The 21,739-nt window shown below is 32.2% G+C and overlaps 1 protein-coding gene across 1 annotated transcript in view; it reads right to left on the bottom strand.

The window, feature by feature from the left end:
- Positions 1–21,739, bottom strand: part of LOC123668635 (plexin domain-containing protein 2) — a 37,882-nt gene that overhangs the window by 15,654 nt on the left and 489 nt on the right. Inside the window, exons 2-3 of the mRNA XM_045602351.1 lie at positions 11,270–11,485; positions 5,965–6,093 (exon numbers count right to left, since the gene is read on the bottom strand). Coding sequence (XP_045458307.1) covers positions 5,965–6,093; positions 11,270–11,485 — 345 coding nt within the window. The remainder of the gene's footprint in view (positions 1–5,964; positions 6,094–11,269; positions 11,486–21,739) is intronic.

The raw sequence follows: 21,739 nt of genomic DNA, 5'->3' as shown, positions 1-21,739 counted from the left end.
TGGAAGAAAAGTCGTAAGTGGTAAATAAGTACGTTTATTTAAAAAATACAGTTTATAGTAACAAATACTAACAATACTCGTTTCATAAATATACTCATCATAATCAAAAACCTAATTATTTTATTAGCACATCACTACAATTTGCAGTGAGAATGCTTTCTGCTCCCCGGCCCCATACTCTTTATCCATAGGTTCGATTCTCGTCGACGAAGACGCTGCTGCCCGTCTTCGGCTTGTGTATTTCAAAGACACCAGTTGGATGGCTATCCATCGGGCGGCTTTTTAAGTTCCAAGGTGGTAGTGGAACTGTGCTATCCCTTAGTCGCCTCTTACGACACCCACGGGAAGAGAAAGGGTGGCTATATTCTTTGCTGCCGTAACCACACAGCTGGATATTCATTTATAATAACGACCTTTGTAATTGCTGCGGAATATTTACACAAAAAGCATACAATTCCACTGCAACGAATCACTTTTATATGCCTTAACATATTTGAATAATAAGGAAAAAAAATAAATAAATAAAAATACTTATAAGTCGTAGTTTGTATTTTTTTGTTATAGAATAATCCCAGCCCGTATATTAAGGAAACAAAGTCGTGTTCGATAATAAGCGAACGATTTTGTTTCAATCAAAACGAATAGTTGAATATAGGTACCGAGCTTCAGTGTGATGTAAATAGTATTTACGCGTGTATTTTTTTATCGTTGATTACTAATACAGTTTCTACAAAGACACAGCTGGACACCATAGCCATTGTTTTAGCATAAAACTGCGATAATAAGAAAAATAGTGCTGACGTAATTATATTATTTACTTTGCTGATTATAAGAATATATAGGTATGTAAAAGAAAAACATGAGAAACGTTTTCCAATTTTATTATTATGCAGCACATATTATGTACGTGATTATTTACGGCTATAATACACGGTTGATTGATGTAAAGCAAATAAAATATGTTTTTAGCAATGTGAGTATACATTAGAAAACTAAGTCGAATTAACTCTGATAGGATATCAAAAATAGCCTTTGTTAGAGAATTTTAAATAAAGACAATTAATTAGACATGTTATGATAATAGCTAATTAATTTGTTACAATTAAAGACATACATTGTTAAGGCAATTTAATTATTTGTCAATTCGCTGTGATCAACATCATAACATAGGTACTTGAAATTTTTAACAAATTAATTATGTAAAAAACATTTTATACGATAGTTATTAATTTTTATTATACATTAGAAAATGATGAAGATGGTTTTTTGGTTGTCACACTATATCTACTAACCAGCACAAAGATCGCGCGGCTCGTACAACTCGCGCGATGCGACCAAATTTACCTAAACACGTGTCTATTAATTTTGATAATTGTGTTTGCTCGCAAACGAAAAAAAACCGACTTCAATTACATCGACGAGTAATACAACGTAGATCGACGAAAAAATACTTAAGTAACTGCGCGTTATCAAAGATTACTCAAAAAGTAGTTATCAGATCTCAATGAAATTTATATGTGACCACATGACAAACATCAGCTTTCGATTAAATTAGAATTATTAAAATCGGTAAACCCAGTAAAAAGTTATTGCGGATTTTCGAGAGTTTCCCTCGATTTCTCTGAGATCCCATCATCAGATCCTGGTTTCCTTATCATGGTACCAAACTAGGTATATCCCCTTTCTAACAAAAAAAGAATTATTCAAATCGGTACATCCAGTAGAAAGTTATGCGGTATAATACAACGCAGGTCGACGAAAAAAGCGTCAAGTAAAAACGCATTATTAGATATAACTCGAAAAGTAGTTGTTAGATCTCAAACAAATTTAAATGGGACCAATTGGCACAAACCACCTTTCGATTAAAAGAAAATTTGTCGAAATCGCTCCACCCAGTCAAAAGTTCTGATGTAACATACATAAAAAAAAAAAAAATACAGACGAATGGAGAACCTCCTCCTTTTTTAGAAGTCGGTTAAAAACAAATTTATTAAGAGCCATTGCACAATTTTTCGCTCTGCAAGTTTAGGTATTTTATTTTTATTAGGTGGTAACAGACTGAAATGCATATTTGTATTGATAATGTGAGGAAAACAAATGAAATAATACATTTGTTTACAGAAATTATCATTATATTATTTTACAGTCATTTTCGTAATGTTTTTATTTTTATGAAAGTATCTAATGCCGTTTATCACACTATAACAACAGGCGCTTGGCGCGTGTGAGCGAAAGAGACGGCTGCGCAGAATTTGGCGTGGACCTTACCTTTAAGAGCGCTGGCGATCGACTGATTTACTAGGCTTGACGCGTGGTAATATGTACCATCTTTTTATTATTTAATACAAAATGTATTAAAAATAATTACATATTTTAATTGTTTTTTTTTTTTTTTTTTTTTTTTTTTTGTATTCCTTATGATGTAAGTTTACTTTGATGAAGATATTTCGTTAAAATTTCTTAGTTTTCTAAGAAAGATATCGCTTTTAAAATTGTACTTATTTGGAAGCTATTCGTAACTTTAATATTATTGCATCTGCATTGCTTTTTTTATATTATTGCATCCAATACTGAGATTAACGACGTCAAAATGTTTCAATTCCGCGGATTGTTACCAATTTTTGTGTAATGGCTCTTAAGAGCCATTTCACAATTTTACGCTCTGCAAGTTTAGGTAAATTTGGTCGCATCGCGCGAGTCGTACGAGCCGCGCGATCTTTGTGCTAGTACGTATAGTGTGACAACCAAAAGACCATCGTGATCATTTTCTGATGTATAATAAAAATTATAACTATGGTATAAAATGTTTTTTACATAATTAATTTGTTAAAAATTTCAAGTATGTTATATAACAACAGTCAATAAATTTAAAATAAAATTGAAAAATCAATTTTATGAAACAATTTTTTTAAATTGATTTAGTTTTTTCAGTTTACGAATGAATCTAATATTTACGATATGAATAAAAAAGCATTTAATGACATCGACACCGACAAACATATTAATTAACAAATAACAAGACAAACAGATTGAAATGCCTATTTGTATTGATAGTGTGAGAAAAGAAAATTAAATTATACATTTGTTTACAGAAATTATCATTATATTATTTTACAGTCATTTTCGTAATATGTTTATTTTATTTATATTATATTATGAAAGTATCAAATGCGTTTTATCCGCTATAACAAAAGGCGCTTGGTGCGTGTGAGCGAAAGAGACGGCTGCGCAGAATTTGGCATGGACCTTACCTCTAAGAGCGCTAGCGCTCGACTGATTTACCGGGCTTGATGCGTGGCAATATATACTATCTTTTTATTATTTAATATAAAATGTATTAAAAATAATTACATCTTTTAATTATTTTTTTTGTATTCCTTAATGATGTAAGTTTACTTTGATGAAGATAGTTCGTTAAAATTTCTTAGTTTTCTAAGAGAAATATCGCTTTTAAAATTGTACTTATTTGGAAAATATTCGTAACTTTAAATTTTTTTTATCGTTTAATAGAGATACAAATGGAATAAAAATCTATGATAGTGGACAACAAAATTATATTCCACATATTATGATATTTTTTTAAAATGGTTTCAACGTAGAGGTTATTGAAAAGTAGGACTTCAAAGTATACATTGCGACCGTTTACCCAGGGAGGAGGCTGATGAAAAGGTTAATAATTTTATACACATAATATAAATCAAAATTCTGATCTGACTATGGACTACAACAAAGGTTGCTCTATTATATTTCAAGAATATAAATTACATTATTGCATCCAACACTGAGATTAACGACGTCAAAATATTACAATTTCGCGGATTGTTACCGATTTTTGTGAAATGGCTCTTAACAACAAATAGAACTATAAAGTAGGAAAAACAATTAGGTATAGGAGAGTTTGCATAACTGCAAAAAATGTAAAATGCTTTATTAATAATAATTTATCAAATATATACATAATTTTATATCAAAAGTTTAAATAATTTTATTTTTATATGATTTCAATAAAAAAAAATTTGATATATTAGCACAATATAGGTAATTGCACATAAATCCTTCCCAGGGGTATTTATAGGTTTAATATGAAAACAAGTTTGTTTTTTTTTTTTTCTTGTGTTTTTCCTTTTATTTTATTTTTTCACGTTTGTTATTTTAAATTTTAAACGGATGGATGGTCGTAATTGGCCTTTTTGATTATATTTCATTCTAGTTTGTTTTATAATTTTTTCTGTGCTGTGTACCATCCCTTGTAAATAAATAAATAAATAAATAAATAAATAGTCTGGCCATAAATATTGTTACAATTAATAATAAACAAAATATTAAGTACATTGGAATTTGGAATCTGTCATTTTTATATGATTGTTTATTGTGTTTTGTCATTTTCTCGCCAATATGTTATAAAATATATATAAATTACGCGTCACGTTGTTTGTCCGCGATGGACTCCTAAACTACTTAACTGATTTTCGTCAAATTTGCACACCGTGTGCAGTTTGATCCAACTTGAAAGATCTATTCTATTTTATATATTTTATTTCGATATAAATTTACATTATAATTATTTTATTCACAAAAAAAGACGGTATGAAGTTTGTCAGGGCAGCTAACATATGAGTGGCTAGTATATAAGTTGAGTGATAAAGATAACCGAATCGCTGTGATTGCCTTACACAAAGTAGGTATGGAGTCAATACAATTTTTAAAACTCTCCATACGCTTGGTATTAGTCAAATGTTTGTGTACCGGGTTATTGATAGGTACAATGAAACCTCCTTTGTTTGTGATTGAAAAAGATTTGGCCTGCCATGTAGTGTTTGTACGAAAAAGGTGATCAAAGCAGTAAGGGAAAGAACTCAAAGAAATCCTGTCTGAAAGCAAAAGATTTTATCTCGGGAGATGTATCTGCATCTGCACCTAGAAACATGTCGCGTATTTAAAAGATGAGTTAGGACTTGCAGCCTATAAGAGACGCAAAGACTGGTCATTTCGTAACTGATAATTTTAAAAAGAATAGGGTGGTAAAATAAAAACAACTACCTAAGCGGTACGCAAAGGGAGGTCAAAGCAATATTTTAACAAACAAAATGACCGTATTTAAGCTCAAAGCTCTAAGGAAGCTTTCCAATTAGTTAACAGAGTACAACGTGGGCATTATCCGACTTTTTTAATGGTTTGGTGGGAGTTAGCTATAAGGCCGCTGCCTCGAATTTTGCGGGCAGCGGGGCGGCGGCATCGGCGGCGCATAAGCGTAGCGGGAAACGCAGGCCCGTTCTCGAAACCAGCGGGTTGGTCGTGTGACACTAGCGGCGTAGTGTTGTATTCGTGGTCGTGTCGTCGAGATATTTGTTTTTATTCGCGAACAAAATGTCTGAACAACGGCGACAATATCTTTTTGATTCAAATTTATTCCTAACGCTCGATTTATTATGGTCAAAACAAGAAGTGATTTCCTTACTATAGAGCAAGGAAAATAAAAGGCGAGTTTTATCGAAATTATGAAGAACATAGACAATGTCCCAATAAATTCTACGACTACACCAGAATGAGTAGAAAATTTGACTATATTCTTGAAGCCATTAAGGACGATTTAGAGTCTGGAATAAATAATATAAGAAATATAATTATAATAACATGCACTAGGAAAAATGTTTTTTTTCTTTGTAACAATATTTAGGTCAAGACTATGTAATTATATAAAGGTCATGTAAATAAAAGCGTGAAAATTTTCGTAAACATTACTACAATTAAAATTGTGAATAATAATTGTTTACTCGTCGAATTTTACTATCGTGTTATTAAATAGTTATAAGTATTAAAAATATGTATATATAAAACTACAATGTTACCGATCGTTTTAGGTTAAAATAGGAACAGCGTATTTCTTAAGAAAATATATAAACAATTCTTAACATGGCTTCTACGTTATTAGGATAAGAAATTTTTTGGATAAATAAAACTTACTGTCATCTGGCACAATGGGGTCACTGACTTTCGGCGTGTTATCGGACACATTCATATGTAATATTCCTGAATTGTTGAATCCAAGTAGGGGTTTAGTCGTCACCTCGATTACAGCGCCGGAAGGCGTTTCTGAAACATTGTAAGTTGATCTATAAAGGGGATTGGGTTTATTTCAATACTAGCTGTGCCCGCGACTTCATCCGCGTGGAATTTAACAAAAAAGCTATTGTTCAGGTCGCAGAGTTATTAAATAAATAAATTACTAAAATAAAAGTTGCCTAAGTTACTCCTTATTTTATCCATCAGCTATCTGCCAGTGAAAATCCTGTCAAAATCGATCCCGGCGTTTCAGAGTTTAGCCAGAACAAACAGACAGACAGACAAAAATAAAAAAATGTCATTTTGGTATATGTACCTTTTACATCCATATGCATTTAGTAAAAAGCGGTTTATTTTGATATTACAAACAGACACTCCAATTTTATTTTTTTGTATAGATTAATTACTATTAACACAATGGCGATTTCGTTAAATTTCAAGCATTATCATTTGTGAACCATAATAGATATTGTAGATATCAATGGCCTAACGTCATATTATAATTTTTAATGGCAGCACAATATTCGCAAAGCAATAATTATAATTATACTGATTTTCGCAAATTTAACAATTAAAAACAATATCCTATACTATAGAATATAGAATAAACATCATATTAAGAAACTCTAGTCAACTCTTGTACCCTGTCGATTGTCGTTGTCGTAAAGAATATAACAATAACTAAAAATATGTAAATTATTTAATTATATAATTTATTTATGGCCATAAATATACTACCATTACAGGTTTATTTACTAATGCGATAGATAGTATATAATAAAATATTAGAACCAAAACAACCACTAACCATAACATATAATAAATCAAGCAGCCCTTGTGAATTCATTCAGAGTACAAATTAATTTAATTACAAATATAATACAATTCAAAAATGCGTTTGATAATTTTAGGAATTCGCAACGGCAAAATTTTTGCAAAAAGAACCATTTTTTAGCAATCGCAACAGCTAGCGAGGGAGAGATGTAAAACTAAGTGTTTATAAAAAAGCATCTTGAGTTATTTTCGCATAGCTAACGAAGAGCAACACACATTTTTAAATAATTGTGAAGAATTAGTAGTTCAGACACACGAGCCAAGTATCATGTGGACACAATTATAGCAAAACTTTCTAATACTGTCGAGTATTCGGTCCGTGGAGTGTTACTCCACAAAACGACCTAAAGGAATCCTTTTTTAAATTTTAGTATAAAAGAAACGCAATCACAACAAGCTGGACTATGATTGATCGCTTCAAATACTTCTTTTTCATATAGAACAAGATCAGCAAACAAGCGTACGGCTCACCTGATGATAAGCGATTACCGTAGCTTATAGACGCCTGCAACAACGCCAGAAGCATCGCAAACGCTCTGCTAACCCTACCTCCAATCCCCCAGGAGCTCTGGTCACCTTATTCACCATAGGAATCTTCTATAAGGTTGAGGTACTTCGCCAGTCGGGCTGCTCTAGATTTTGAGCAGGATATTTCCTGCTGTGCTCTACCTTAGTTAGTCTTTTATAAGTTTATATTCATTTTCATATCGGTTTTCATAAGGCCTTCGTGCTATGGCAAATTGTAACCTATTTAATTACCCGACTGTAAAGGAAGGGTTATAATTTTATGTTATATGTATGTGTATATGTAATATTCTTTATTACCTCATGTCTCCAGAACCGCAGACGGATTTGAATTTACATAATTGAGGTATCGTTAGATTTGTCTTAGCATCCCAAGTGTTCTTAGATAGGTGACGTTAAAAAAATAAAATTTGGCGACTGTGCGAAACCATCGTACATAATATACAATCGGATGCATGAAATTGAAGGATAAGTTAAATTTTTCTATCTTTGTGTATGTCTCCGACTGTATATTATATGCGATATAACATAAAATTTCGAAGGACTAACGTATTGATATTTTTAAGTGTACAGTACATAATATTTGATATTGTTTCGATTTATTTCGCTGGCTTTGTGTAATTGTTGATTTTTTATCTTGTTCCACCCTTCTCAATTGATTCTTTATTAGTTGTTCTTCACGCAGGCGGGTTTAAGGTTTCTTTAAATTATTATTTTTTACGTCCTTTAACGTCCTTTCAAAAGTTTCCCATTTATAATGGTAGTAAGAGCAAGATTATTATACAAGTATCACATATCAATATTATAAATATTGTAGACAGTAAAAATTGTCGCAGGTTTGTGGAAATTTATTATATATAGACAGTCATATCAAGGTCATAATTTACTACATGTTTATATATCTATTATCACTGTATGTGTCAATTTAAAACAAGTACAGCTGTATAAAGAACCTTCTCTTCTAGTCAAGTGAGCGAAAATAAAAGACAAAAGCACTGTTCATATTTGCATACATACATATTTATGTACGTACATCTATATCGAGTACGAAAAAGACACAAAACCTGTTAATGTTGTTATCAAAACAACTATGTATTTGCAATATTTAAAATGAATTTAAAAAATTTAAGACGCGATACATAATGTTATAAAAATGTAACTTATTTTAATATTCTTCAAGCGAACAAAAACAAATTGCATTTTATTAATTCATGCACTTAAAATCGCAGTGTATTCATTTGTCAGAATTATTTATAATCAACTAGCTGACCTGGCGAACTTCGTTCCGCCTAATTTTTTCTTAAATATAATAATTACATATATCAAAATGAAATATAGCCTATCTTTCAAGTTGGATCAAACTGCACATAGTGTGCGAATTTTATTATAATCGGTTAAGTGGTTTAGGAGTCCATTGAGGACAAACATTGTGACACGAGATTTATATATATTAAGATAGCATCAGCGTGCACCGGTCGATTCACTTTCAAACAACATAATGTGTAGTTTGTACTGTATAATTATTATCGACGCGACATTAGACTAGTACCGCGAGCCCATGTACTATATTTGAATAAGTCTTATTTTATTAACACAGTTGACACGAATATCATCTTATTCTTCTACTCACTATGTATTTATAATACGTTTAAGCCGATATTTACTGGAATCGACTGCAGTTATTTTAGTTATTCTCTTGAAATTCTTACAGATATTAATCAATGTAACTTATATTTACTTAAAATATTTGTATATAAACATCGAGAAATGGCGACCTATGACGTTTTTTCGAGGTTCATTGTATGATAGGGACGGTCAGCGTAATTAGTCATTAACTATCTAACAAGTCTCAACGGGTTATGTTGCTTGCTGCAGGAAAGAAAAACAAGTCGTACGCACCATAGATATTTCTAGAGCGACTCGAAACCGCCACTCTGTCATTGTCTCGTGATCACGTACGCATACCATAAACTATTCATACGTTCGTAACTCGAAGCTTGGATACATGCAAATATTTCTGTGTAGGTACATAATTGATAATTACTCCCCTCAAGTGCACATTTTGTATATCTAACAATAACTGATAGCACACTCGAGTACCTACGCGAACTAGATTCGATTAACACAACAAATTAATATGAAGAATTGATATTGAATCTAAGGGTTCATTCTTGGTAGATTAACAATAATTACTACCCGTTACGTTTTGTTTTGACAATGTTACGCAATATAACAATTACATTAAATTAAACGGTAACTAAACTAACTTATGCAAAGAAATAAAGCGTGTAATATTTTTTTTAAGCTGATGTCATTTTCATTAATTTTAGTCTTAAGATAAGAGAGATTAAAAGAAGAAAACAAAACAGGTCGAATTTTGTGTCAATGTAATTTCATTGTAAATAAGAAAGGTTTACAGAAGGTTACGTAATCAGGTTTACAAGTTTTTAGGTAAATAATGTAATAATTACATTTATGTCTACGTTATTTTACGTACAAGTTTTTTAAGTCAACTGAATATATTTTACTTACACACATGTTCTTACGAAACTTTTAAATATAATAAATAATAATAGCTTTATATTTGTCACAATATTAAAATATTAATATTTTTATCTATCTTATTCAATAATAAGAAAAATAAATTTATTTGCAAATACAATGTGTAGAACAAATAATGTAAATCTACAGAAATTCATAGGTGACGCACTTACAAAATTAAAAATACACACAGAAGTAGTTCCCTTTGTTTGTAGCTATTTTTATTTTTATCTTTATTAATTTTAATTGACTTGTAAATTGAGTAAGAATAATTATTGTCGGCTTTATTCAAGACATTATTACGTAGTTGATGTGAAGGCTTGATCGTTTAACAAGTTATTTGTAAAGATGTTTCACTAAACCTTGTAACCGTAATAAATTGAACACGATAGCGAAGATAACATTAAAAATGATGAATAAGTATAAATCGACAATAAATATGAAACACAGATATTTTATTAATATTTTTAGAATTTACCTTGTTTTATCTGAAAATGTATGTACTAATCATACTTGCGTTAAAGCGACCATTCAACTCCACAAAGTCAGGGTCACACTATAGCAGTTTGCACGTAAACATTCTAACGGTTTTTAATATGGTCAACGTTATATTGTTATAATATTTCAATTTGAATGAACGAGTAAAAATTAGTCATATAGTTTATGTCAATATTTTAAAGTTTTATTAATATAGTAATGTAGGGTGAGTGATATATAATTTATTATTATTTATAGAAGCAAATCATATACCCAATATTTTTTAACTATGTTAACTCTATCGATAACTTTCTAACGTGCTTAACTTTTAAGAATTACAAACTGCCGTGCATAACGAATACACTGTTGGCGTTGTTGCTAAAAGGATAAAAGTGTTCAAAATTATTCCAACTCGCAAAAAGTACTCTAAACGTGTTCGTCATCATTATTTAAATTAATCCAGTAGTAAATTACGCTGTGTCTAAATAAAATGTATGCGTTCTTTATCGTATATACTTATACTTTATAACAAAAAAAATCCTTTGTTTACTGTTAAATGTAGAATGAATATTTAGAAATTCTTACGTCTTATTTTGTTATTATTATGTGTCAGGGGTATACTCTATTAATTAATTAATATCTGCAATGGAAAGAATTAAATGCGACATGGCGTTAATTCCGATTAGTATTGGATATATATATATATATAGATAATGAATAGAAAATAGAATGAAAAGTCTTAAATTTACGTTCCACATTTTTACAATATTATTGTTTATAAAACTGATATAATATTATACGATGTTTACACATTACAGAATCTACTTACTTTCAGTCTCGTTTAGTATTTTGACTGTACTAGCAGTGACGTTGCTGAGGTTCTTAGTAGGAGTGGAGGCAACAGTGGAAGCATTCGATTCTGTAGATGTAGTAATAGATGTATTATTGACTTCGACATCTCGGCGTTGTCGGTTGTGATCGAACGCTATAAACTCCGGTTTCTTCTCAGACAGCAAACTGTCACCGACAACATACTCTGGACCTTCTGTAATGGGTGGAACTAATTAATATAATAAAAATGAATCAACGAAATGACTGCATACAAATGACTATTTCTTGTTTTGTTTTCATTATTATTGGGAAGTTGGTATAAAAGAAAATATAAAAAATATACATATACATAATCACGCAAAAAAAACACAACGTTTGTTGCCAGGTCAGCTGGTTTAAGAAAAATATTTACTGTTATGCCTAAAAGTAACTGCAATAAATACATATAAATTTTGCCAACTCTTTTATCTTTTATATACGGAACATAAATATTTTTTTTGCGAATGACATCGTTCATTATAAATAAATATGTTAAGATAAGTTTTCTCGCAAATAAAAAAAAACCGACTTCAATTTACATAGACAAATAATACAACGTAGTTAGAATAATCAGTTAAACATGCATTATTAGAGATAATTCAATAAGTACACGTCAGTTCTCGAACAAATTAAAATGAGACCACATGACAAGCATCAGCTTTCGATCAAGAAAACAATCATCAAAATCTGTTCCCCCAGTAAAAAGTTATGAGGTTAATACACATAAAAAGTACTGCCGAATTGACAACCTCCTCCTTTTTGAAGTCGTTCGATAATAATTATTCAAGAAAGCCAGTTTTAAAGTTAAAGCTTTAAGAGTTTCACGTCAATAGACACAACATTTCCAATTAACAGTTTCAATTGTAGATAATTAAGCCATCCTTGTTATACTCGACCACAAAAAAAAAAAGAATTAAATGTTACAGGTACATTTAACTATTTTATAATCTTTCCAAGAATTTGCTGATTGTTATTTTTTCAGTTTATAAATTTTTTTAATCTTTTAGTTCGATAATATTTTTATATAATACTAGCTGTGCTCGCGACTTAGTCCGCGTGGACTAGTGACTTCACATGTTCAACGTGATTTTGGCATAACTTTTTTATTTATGAACCGATTGACATGAAAAAAAAAACAAAAATAAATGTTAAGCTAAGCTTGCCGCAATATATTAGTAAAACCACATCTAAACCGGATAAGCCGTTTCTGAGATTAGCGTGCACAAACGCGCAGACGTTACGACGCTATTTGCGTTGATAAAGGTCCCAATTTTTTTTTTTTATATATCTTAAATATACAGACAGCGACATTCGTATATAAGACTAGAGTTGATCGAATTACTCCCTAGTCCTTTAAGTACAGCCATGCTGTCCGACAGAATACGTATGCTACAATGCTTAATGGCTTTTGACAAGACGGTGATGGATGCGTGGATTATCGCAACACACTCGCATTGGAAGATGAAGCTGTGTTGGCCCAGCGTTAGTGATAATTTGATATTAAAGTCTTGTGAGTACACTCCGGCACCGGTGACAGACCCCATTTTGGAGCCATCCGTATAAATGCGGACTTCCCGTATGCCCTATGACTGGTCTCTCAGCCTCAAATATGTTGTTTGGGAGTCCTATCACATGGAGCAGCAACTAGTGGTTCATAGCTCACTATAGGCTGCTCCAGAGTTTATTGTGTGGACCCTCCTGGTTACACCACAGGCCCAAGTGTTTCAGCCTAATAGCTGACATAGCCGCTTCCTGGTGTATGAACAGATTAAGCGGTGCCAGGTCAAGCATAGCCTCCAGAGCTGCCGTGGGGGCGGTGCGCATGCAGCCAGTGATTGCAGAGCATGCTATTCTCTGAAACCGCTGAAGCTTATGTTTAACGGTGGTAAGTTCTGTTCTCTGCCACCAGATTACCGCACTGTAGGTGATTATAGGCCTGACGATGGTTTTGTAAGGCCATAAAGTAATTTTAGGTGATATGCCCCAGCTTTTGCCGAGGAGCCGTTTGCATTGGCAGAGGATTATGCTGGCTTCGTTGATTTTTGAGTCTAAGCGCTTGTTCCAAAGAAGTTTTCTATCTAGGATTACTCTGAGATATTTAACCTCCTTGGTAAGGGCAAGACTGGTACCAAATATTTTAAGCAGTTTAAGGTTCCCTACATTCCGGTTGCTTGTGAACATCACATGTTCCGTCTTTGCGGGGTTCACTGTTAGTTCGTGGTCCGTACACTACTGTGCGACGACTTTTAATGCGGCCCTCATTTGGTCGCAAACTGTTCTCTCAGAAGGTCTACTGATGAGTATAGTTAAGTCGTCTGCATAGCCCACTGTGAGAAATCTGCGCACGCTGAGCAAGGTGATCAGTTCATCGATCACTATGTTCCACAGAAGTGGGGATAAAACCCCTCCCTGCAGACATCCTCTCGCTACTACGCCTTTGTTGTTTCATTCACAGTGAATTGGATGGTCCTGTTCTTTAGCATACTGTCAATCCACTCGGCAATTGTGTTATTGACTCCAAGTTTAGACAGGGCCCGGCTTATGCTGGTAAACTTAGTTTTGTCAATGGCCCTTTCGATATCGATAAAGGCGTCTAGGGTTGATGTTTTGTGGTGGAGATTGCCCTCTATGTAGGATATAACCTTATGTAAAGCAGAGTCTGCTGATTTGCCCGTTAAGTAGGCGTGCTGATTGGGATTCAGAGGTTATTCAACTAAAGTTGTGCTCCTCAGTTTTCGGTCTATTAGTCTTTCCAGAACTTTCAGTAGAAAGGAGGTAAGGCTAATAGGTCTGAATGATTTTGTTTACGAGTAGCCTTATTTGCCAGGTTTGGGTATGAAGACTACTTTGACTTCCCTCCACGCTTTAGGAGTGTAGCAATAAGCTAAACAACTCCTATATATGGAGACAAGTTGGTCAATTAGTTTCCTATCGCTCCATCTTAGCAGGCCTGGAAAAACCTTATCCACTCCCACTGATTTGTATGGTAGGAAACTGTTGATGGTCCAAATTATTTTGTCATGCGTGACAATTTTTTTGGAAGTGATCTAGTCCTCCATTTCAGGTGTCTTCTCTGGTTCTTCTTTCCATGCCATATTTCCCTTGATTTGGCACCCTGGGAAGTGTGTGGTTATTAACAGTTCTAAAGTTTCCAGATCAGTTTTGGTATAGGTTCCATCCGGTTTTTTCAAGCACCCCCAGGTTATGCACCGGTTCGTTGCACAGTATATTCTTAACTCTGTTTGCCTGGTTGTTCGTTTCAATGATAGTACAGAAGCGCCTCCAGCACTCCTCATTCTGATGCGCTTTTTGTAGTGATATTGGGCTTGCTTATAAGCATCCCAATGATGTTCTAAACGAGTATTCTTTGCTCTGTTGAACAACTTCACCCTGCGTCGTCGCTTTTCGAGCGCCGGTCCTCACCAGTGCCCTTTGCGAAACTGTCGCGCTTTTGGTGAGGAGAGTGGGCATGTTTGTTCGGAGCTAGTGATTAGGCAGTCCTAACCTGATTGATATGGTTATCAATGTCCGCAGTGCCTTCATGGTTGTCGGTAGTTCGACGCCTTTGAGTATATGTATTGATTATATGGTATCTTTATATGGTAAGATAGTTTCTATCGATTAAAATAGTGGAGGGAGTAAAAATAATATTATTGAATTAAACATATATAGTTAGCAATTAGCAATAATTCTAATCTAAACTACTATATACTCTATGCTTTAATCTTGAAAATTCCCAACCAATTTATTGAAATTTGTGACTATTTTATAACATAACTGTAGATAAATTTAATTAAAGCAAGTAGTAATTATATAATAGTGTAAGAGAGGAGAATTTAATTAGACGATACTCGTGTTAATAAGCTATTTTACTGCAATGGTTATTGACCGTTGAAACAATGAGCATTGTTTAAATAGTGTTTTAGAGCACAAAGATTAGTATTAATTGAAATGACAGGAAGAGACAGTAAAATGACGAGAGTTTTAACCAAACTGATCATATAACTAACATTTTATTAATCTTACACAAGGTATTGTTTAAAACTTATACTTGGTTTATAATTATAAAATCGATAAATTCTTTTGAAAAAAAAATAATAATTATGAAGCCATTTTAGCTTGGTTAATTTGAATATCTATATTTTTTGTAATATTAGAACGGTTGTGGAAAAAGTGAAATTTGAAGTAATCTTACCAGAATTTTTTAGTATTTTATTGATTTTTTTACAGTTACGCCTTATTTAGCTTTCCTTGCAAAAGTTATATAATAAATAATACAGAGTATGTTCCAATATGCACTGCGACCACTGTACAGTGTGACGTCAATTTAGTATACTGTGAAGCTGTTCCTTTATAGCCGAAAAACGGAACGCAATCCCGTGTACTGTCAGCCGCATTTTTTGATGCAGCATTCAAATTTCAAATAAGTGTATTAAACAGTTTTCTAGTTCATTAAAAAAACTGTTTTTGGAGTACTATCAAATTAAAAATATTTGAATTAATATTACTTGTAAATTGAGTATATAATTTAATAAAAGTAAGTAGTTTTTCATTAAAAAGAATGTTTTTAATTACTCAACTTATATTAACTTTGTGTATAAGTTAACGTACAGAGGTTATGTAGGGTAAAATTTAGGAGTTTTTTAAAATTAATATGGCATTAAATTATATTATATATTACATGGCAAATTTACCTGTTTTTGGACGAACAAAAATTTCCTGCGTAACTTTCATATCGTATTGAACATTTTTGACACAGTCTGATATGGTTAATTTTTGCAATTCTTACAATTTTGTGATTAAACTGTAGGGGAAGCTATACAAGGTAACACTGCCACACTTCGAAACCCCATGGTTATGGAGATATCCATGGTTAAAGTTTTGAGATTAGAGGAAGAATTTGAAGCTATTATAATACCTTTGAGCTTCGCGTCTGACTTCACTTTAGCTCCGGCGCTGCGAGCAGTGCAATCCATGCGCCGTTTCGCAACTTTATAAGTTATTTTCGAACAGGAGTACGTAAAAACGATCTCGACTCCAAAATGAACAAACGATACAACTTGCGGTAACCATGCTTAGTTCCGTAGCTTTCACATGTTATATTCACATTTCGCACTTGATATTAAACATTTCAGTTAGGATTTTTTTTTGTAACCAAACTATGTCGATAAACGGTGTAATTTTTAAATTAGATAGGTTAGGTTTTTTTTTGTACCAAAACTATGTCTATAAACGGTGTAATTTTTAAATTAGATAGGTTAGGGTTTGTTTTTGTAACAAAACTATCTGTATAAACGGTGTAATTTTTAAATTAGATAGGTTAGGGTTATTTTTTTTAGTAACAAAACTATGTCTAAACGGTGTAATTTTTAAATTAGATAGGTTAGGTTTATTTTTTTTAGTAACAAAACTATGTCTATAAACGGTGTAATTTTTAAATAAGATAGGTTAGGTTTATTTTATTTTTTTCGTAACAAAACTGTCTATAAACGGAGTAATTTTTAAATTAGATAGGTTAGGGTTATTTTTTTTTTTTTTTGTAACAAACTATGCCCATAAACGGCGTAATTTTTAAATTAGATAGGTTGTTTTTTTTTTTGTAATGGAATTATGCTTATAAACGGCCCCTTTCTGAAGTCAGATAGATTATGGTAATTTTTTTTATTCATGTCATGTTTTTCACTTCATTATATTTTTATTTATTTATTTATTGTCATATAAAATGAACTCAAATATTGAGTATTTTTCGTATATAACAGTCAATAAATAAAAAGAAAATATATTTAAGTAAAAAAAATAAAATAAAAATAATATGAAACAAGGCTGTATGGTCTTAGACCTTTGCCTTTACAGTTATTTAAACAAAAACACTGAATTTATGCTTACATTGTTTTGGAGCGAAATTATTAAAACATCTATTTCTCAGTTGTTAAACATTAGTTGTATCGTTTGTTTTGTTAAAAAACCGTGTGAAAACGTTAATTTAACGTGTGAAATGTTAAAATCATGTGCAAAATGTGAAAAAAACATGTGAAAACTACGGAACGGGGCATGAGTAACGTAAGTTGTATCGTATGTTGATCTTGGAGTCGAGATCGTTTTTATTTTGAAAATAACTTATGAAACGTGAAAATAACGTGTGAAATGTGAAAATAGCGTGTGAAATGTGAAAAAAAACGCGTGTGAAATGTGAAAATAACGTGTGAAAGCTGCGAAATTCTTCTTCTAACCTCAAAACTTTAACCATGGATATCTCTATAACCATGGGGTTTCGAAGTGTGACAGTGGTACCAGGGATAGCGTTCCCCACTCCCCTTTCCCCCACGGTCCCGAAATTCGGTTTTTCCTAATCTAAAGCTTTACCTTTGGCAGTTGCCACTCGAGTGGTTTTGACTGATCACGTGATCAAAGTACTGCGAGTACCTTACGTCGAAAATGCCAGTGCTCACAGTAGAATATGGCGATGATTTATGGCGTCATATATTTCCCTAAGGTACTGCGACAGTATACTGTCAGTCCATAACGGAATGAATCTTTCTACAATGATAGCACTGTGCAGTGCTCGCAGTGCATATTGGAACATACCCACAACTGTATTTTTCCGTGACCACGGTTGCGGTAAGTATCCGAAACGTCGGGCTTCTAAAAAACTTAATAAACCGCGATAAAATCCGGAAAAGTTGTTTCATTATAATGAGTGAAATTCGCCTAAACATTAGAAAACAATATGCAACTGTAGCTTTCGAGTTTCATTTTAGTATCACATGAAATAGGAATATTTGAATGTTGTTAACTTGCTTTGTATAAACTGTGCTTTATTTCTAAAGTTGTTTATTCTGTGCCATGTCATTCAACATACCATTCAAAGTTATAATGTACATAACCATAACTACTACTGTCTCTTGTTAATACAATGTTTTTTTGTATTCTTATTTGTATTCATTATTCATATTATTATTTTTTATGTATAATTGCACCCAATGGAGAAAATTATATTTATGCTTTATTTTATTTTTTTTACCACCTAAATTCACATTATCTGTCAGGTACTTCTATTTACAACCCAAAGTTGTTGTCGTGGAAACACATCCTTTAATAAAGCCTATTTATAAAGTTACACATAAGTATGTGCAGTAACACATGCACAACACAAATTTTATCAGCAACAGGTTAATCAGGTCCTAATTGTAAATAAATAAATAAATATCTTATAACATACAAACACGGTCGTCTGTTCCCATATAAAGCAACTTAATGCTTTTATTACAGGTAACATCTGACTGTTATACCTAATACGTTTTTTTTAATTTGATAAACACAGAAAAAATCTATACATATCTATATATATGTTGCAGTCAGAACTCTTAACCAGTCAAAAGTACTATTGACTAGCGAAATCAGTCAAAAGTACTTTTGACTGGATAAGTTGGTCAAAAGTGGTTTTGACTGAAAATTATTGGTTATTAGTACTTTTGACTGCAAATTCGCGGTTAAAAATACTTTTGACTGACGCTCTCCGTCAAAAGTAGTTTTAACTGCAAAAAAGCGCCAGTCAAAAGCACAATTAACTCGTTAGATGTGAATAAATGAAGTCAAATGATCCTGATAAACTATAATAAATTTATGCCCGCGATCTTCTTGCGACTGCATGTCAATCAGATCGACTTGGCGGCGACTGTTCATTTCAGTGTGCAGGATCGGATTCTAAACCTGACCCATCCTTTTCTTGCTTTTCTTCCTTTGGCATACTTTGCACATTGATAAATATATATTAATCATTTCTTTTGTAACATTAGCGTACTTTTTTGCCGTTTCATTCTTAAGTCTATCGCGACCACCATGCCCTATAAAAATATGAGCAGCATCAATAATGTCGTAGATTTCCTCAGCTGGCAAAAATATTTGACAGGTTCTGTGTTTGTAACAAATTTTTTTATACCACAAACTTCAATGTATTAAAGCGTTGTAGCCTACTGTACTGTAATGGTGTTTCCTTTTCATTAAATTTCGCGTCTTCCACATCCATTGCAAACTTTTCGAATTTTTCTTTTGTCATCACATTGAAATGACTATCTTTCGTATCTTCCATCGCTAAAAATTCTTTGCAAAAAGCCTTCTTTCTTTTCGTAGTCACTCATTTTTGTTCTAATATCAGCACGTTCTCCACTAATAATGAGTAATATAAAAGTTTATATGTGCGTTTGTCGTTATTTTTATCGACCACCTTAACTTTTTAAGAGTTTTGACTGATACAACCAATCAAAACCACTTTTGACGGAATCATTTAGTCAAAAGTACTTTTAACCAGCTCCATGGGGCAAAAGTACTTTTAACTGTTATTTTAGTCAAAAGTATTATTGACTAAAGCAAACGGTCAAAAGTACTTCTGACTGATTTTGCTAGTCAATAGTGCTTTTGACTGGTTAAGAGTTTTGACTGCAACATATATAAATAAAAATGAATGTTGCTAAGCACATAACTCGAGAATGGCTCGACTTATTCGGGTAATTTATTTTTTATATTCCTTAAGGGTCACGGAAGGTTTATACCACTAATACTACAAAAAAAAATTAAATTAAAAAAGTCTATATAAATAATAATTTATTAACCTTTGAAGTCAAACAATGAAGCCTGTCCGGGCACCAAGTATAAATATATAAATACACATATTACACCCAGACTCATGCAGGAATTGAACCCGCAACCCGCGGAACAGAAAGCACTACAAATGTTGCCAACAGGCTAATCAAAGTCTATTGTAGTGTCTTTATATGTAAAGCACCATCATAACAGTATATATGACAAAAGTAAAGGTAGACTTTTATGATCTTAAACTACAAAGTAGGCTTCATAAGTTAACAACCTAATAAAATATATTATGAGGAAAAGAACAAAGAAAATTTCATATAAGTATTATTTATTCTCATTTTTATATCGATTCAGTTTTGATATATATAGAGTACTAATACTCTACTTAGAATGGCTTAAGATTATAAGTTTTCACGTGACTGGAGAAAAACCCTAAGAAGGGTCCTTTATGAAAAATATGTTTAGTCCTGATTATTTCTTAGTTGATAAATCATCTATACATATAATAAAATGGTAGGAAAGTCAAAATTGTTCATTAAATATTTTTTTTAAAGAATACTTGGGGTGTGATCTACTATCGATACCGAAGCCAAAAATATAGTTTTTAGAATTTTTGTCTGTTTGTCTGTATATATGTCCGGGATAAACTTAAAAAGTACTGCATGGATTTACTTTAAATTTGGCACGAATATTATTAAGAAGTTGGGTCAACATATAGGCTACATAATATGATACTATAATTATCATGCTATCACATACGGGGAACGAGAAGTGGACCTTTATTTCTTCAACACATTCTGTAACAACATGTAATCTAACAATGCATATTTTAATGTTGTTATTATGTTAATAACCATGCTATAAGCTAGCTTTGTACTATAAATAAAGACATTCTGTAGTGTATTTAGTATCAGCATTGCACATGTGCGAAGCCGGGGCGGGTCGCTAGTTTTTAATAAATTATACATAGCTAGATTTGTCTAATTGACCTGATCGCTTGAACCATCTTGTCTACATGCTCCGTGTGCATGCTCGACACTGGCGATTCCAGGATTGATTCCCTCTTGGAATGGTTATTTGTATTTGTGGGAATATTTCTTTCCAATTTGGATTGTCTGTTCTTGTGGGTCGTCCCACAATGCCTTTGAGAGTATGTTAAGCTGTCAGGCCCAATTGTTATCACAGACACTTGATAGAAATCATTACTCATAGTAGAGAATATATCTACCAACCCACCGTGGAGTAGAGAAACCAGTTTAAGCTCCGACCCTCTCTCCACAAAGAGTGAAAGTGGACTACGCCTAGCAGTGGAATACTACAGGTTGTATTGTAATTTTCATCGTGATGGTGACATTATTAGTTTCATTGAGTACTTTTATCTTTAAATTAAAATCGTCAGGGACAGAAATTGGTCAAGACAACTTAGTAAAAAGATTCAAAAAAAATTGAATATTTCATTTTACATTGAATAAGCTTTTGAAATACTAGCTTAAAAATGATGACAAGATAACATTTACAACTCATTCATCTTAAATCTAAATGCCAGAGTTTAGATAAGACTTGTGCTACTTCTAGTATTTACTATTTTGAAACTGATTACTTTGTATGAAAATAGGTTACAAAATAATTTATTTCTAAATATGTAGTTTAAAAAAAAATGTTTAAACACACATAAAATATTGATTTTAAAAACCTAGAGTAAGTATACTAAGTTATTTGTGACACTTTTGTTAACAATGTAAAGAACTTAATCTCATTGGTTAATTACCAATGATTCATACACAATTCCATTTAAGTTTATATTTTTATACCTTGAAAGTACATGTGAACTGCACATTTT

The sequence above is a fragment of the Melitaea cinxia genome, chromosome Z (assembly GCF_905220565.1).
Source record: "Melitaea cinxia chromosome Z, ilMelCinx1.1, whole genome shotgun sequence".
NCBI classification, from domain to species: Eukaryota; Metazoa; Arthropoda; class Insecta; order Lepidoptera; family Nymphalidae; genus Melitaea; species Melitaea cinxia.
The sequence above is the reverse complement of the archived record's forward strand: the minus strand, read 5'-3'. Positions and strand labels throughout refer to the sequence as shown.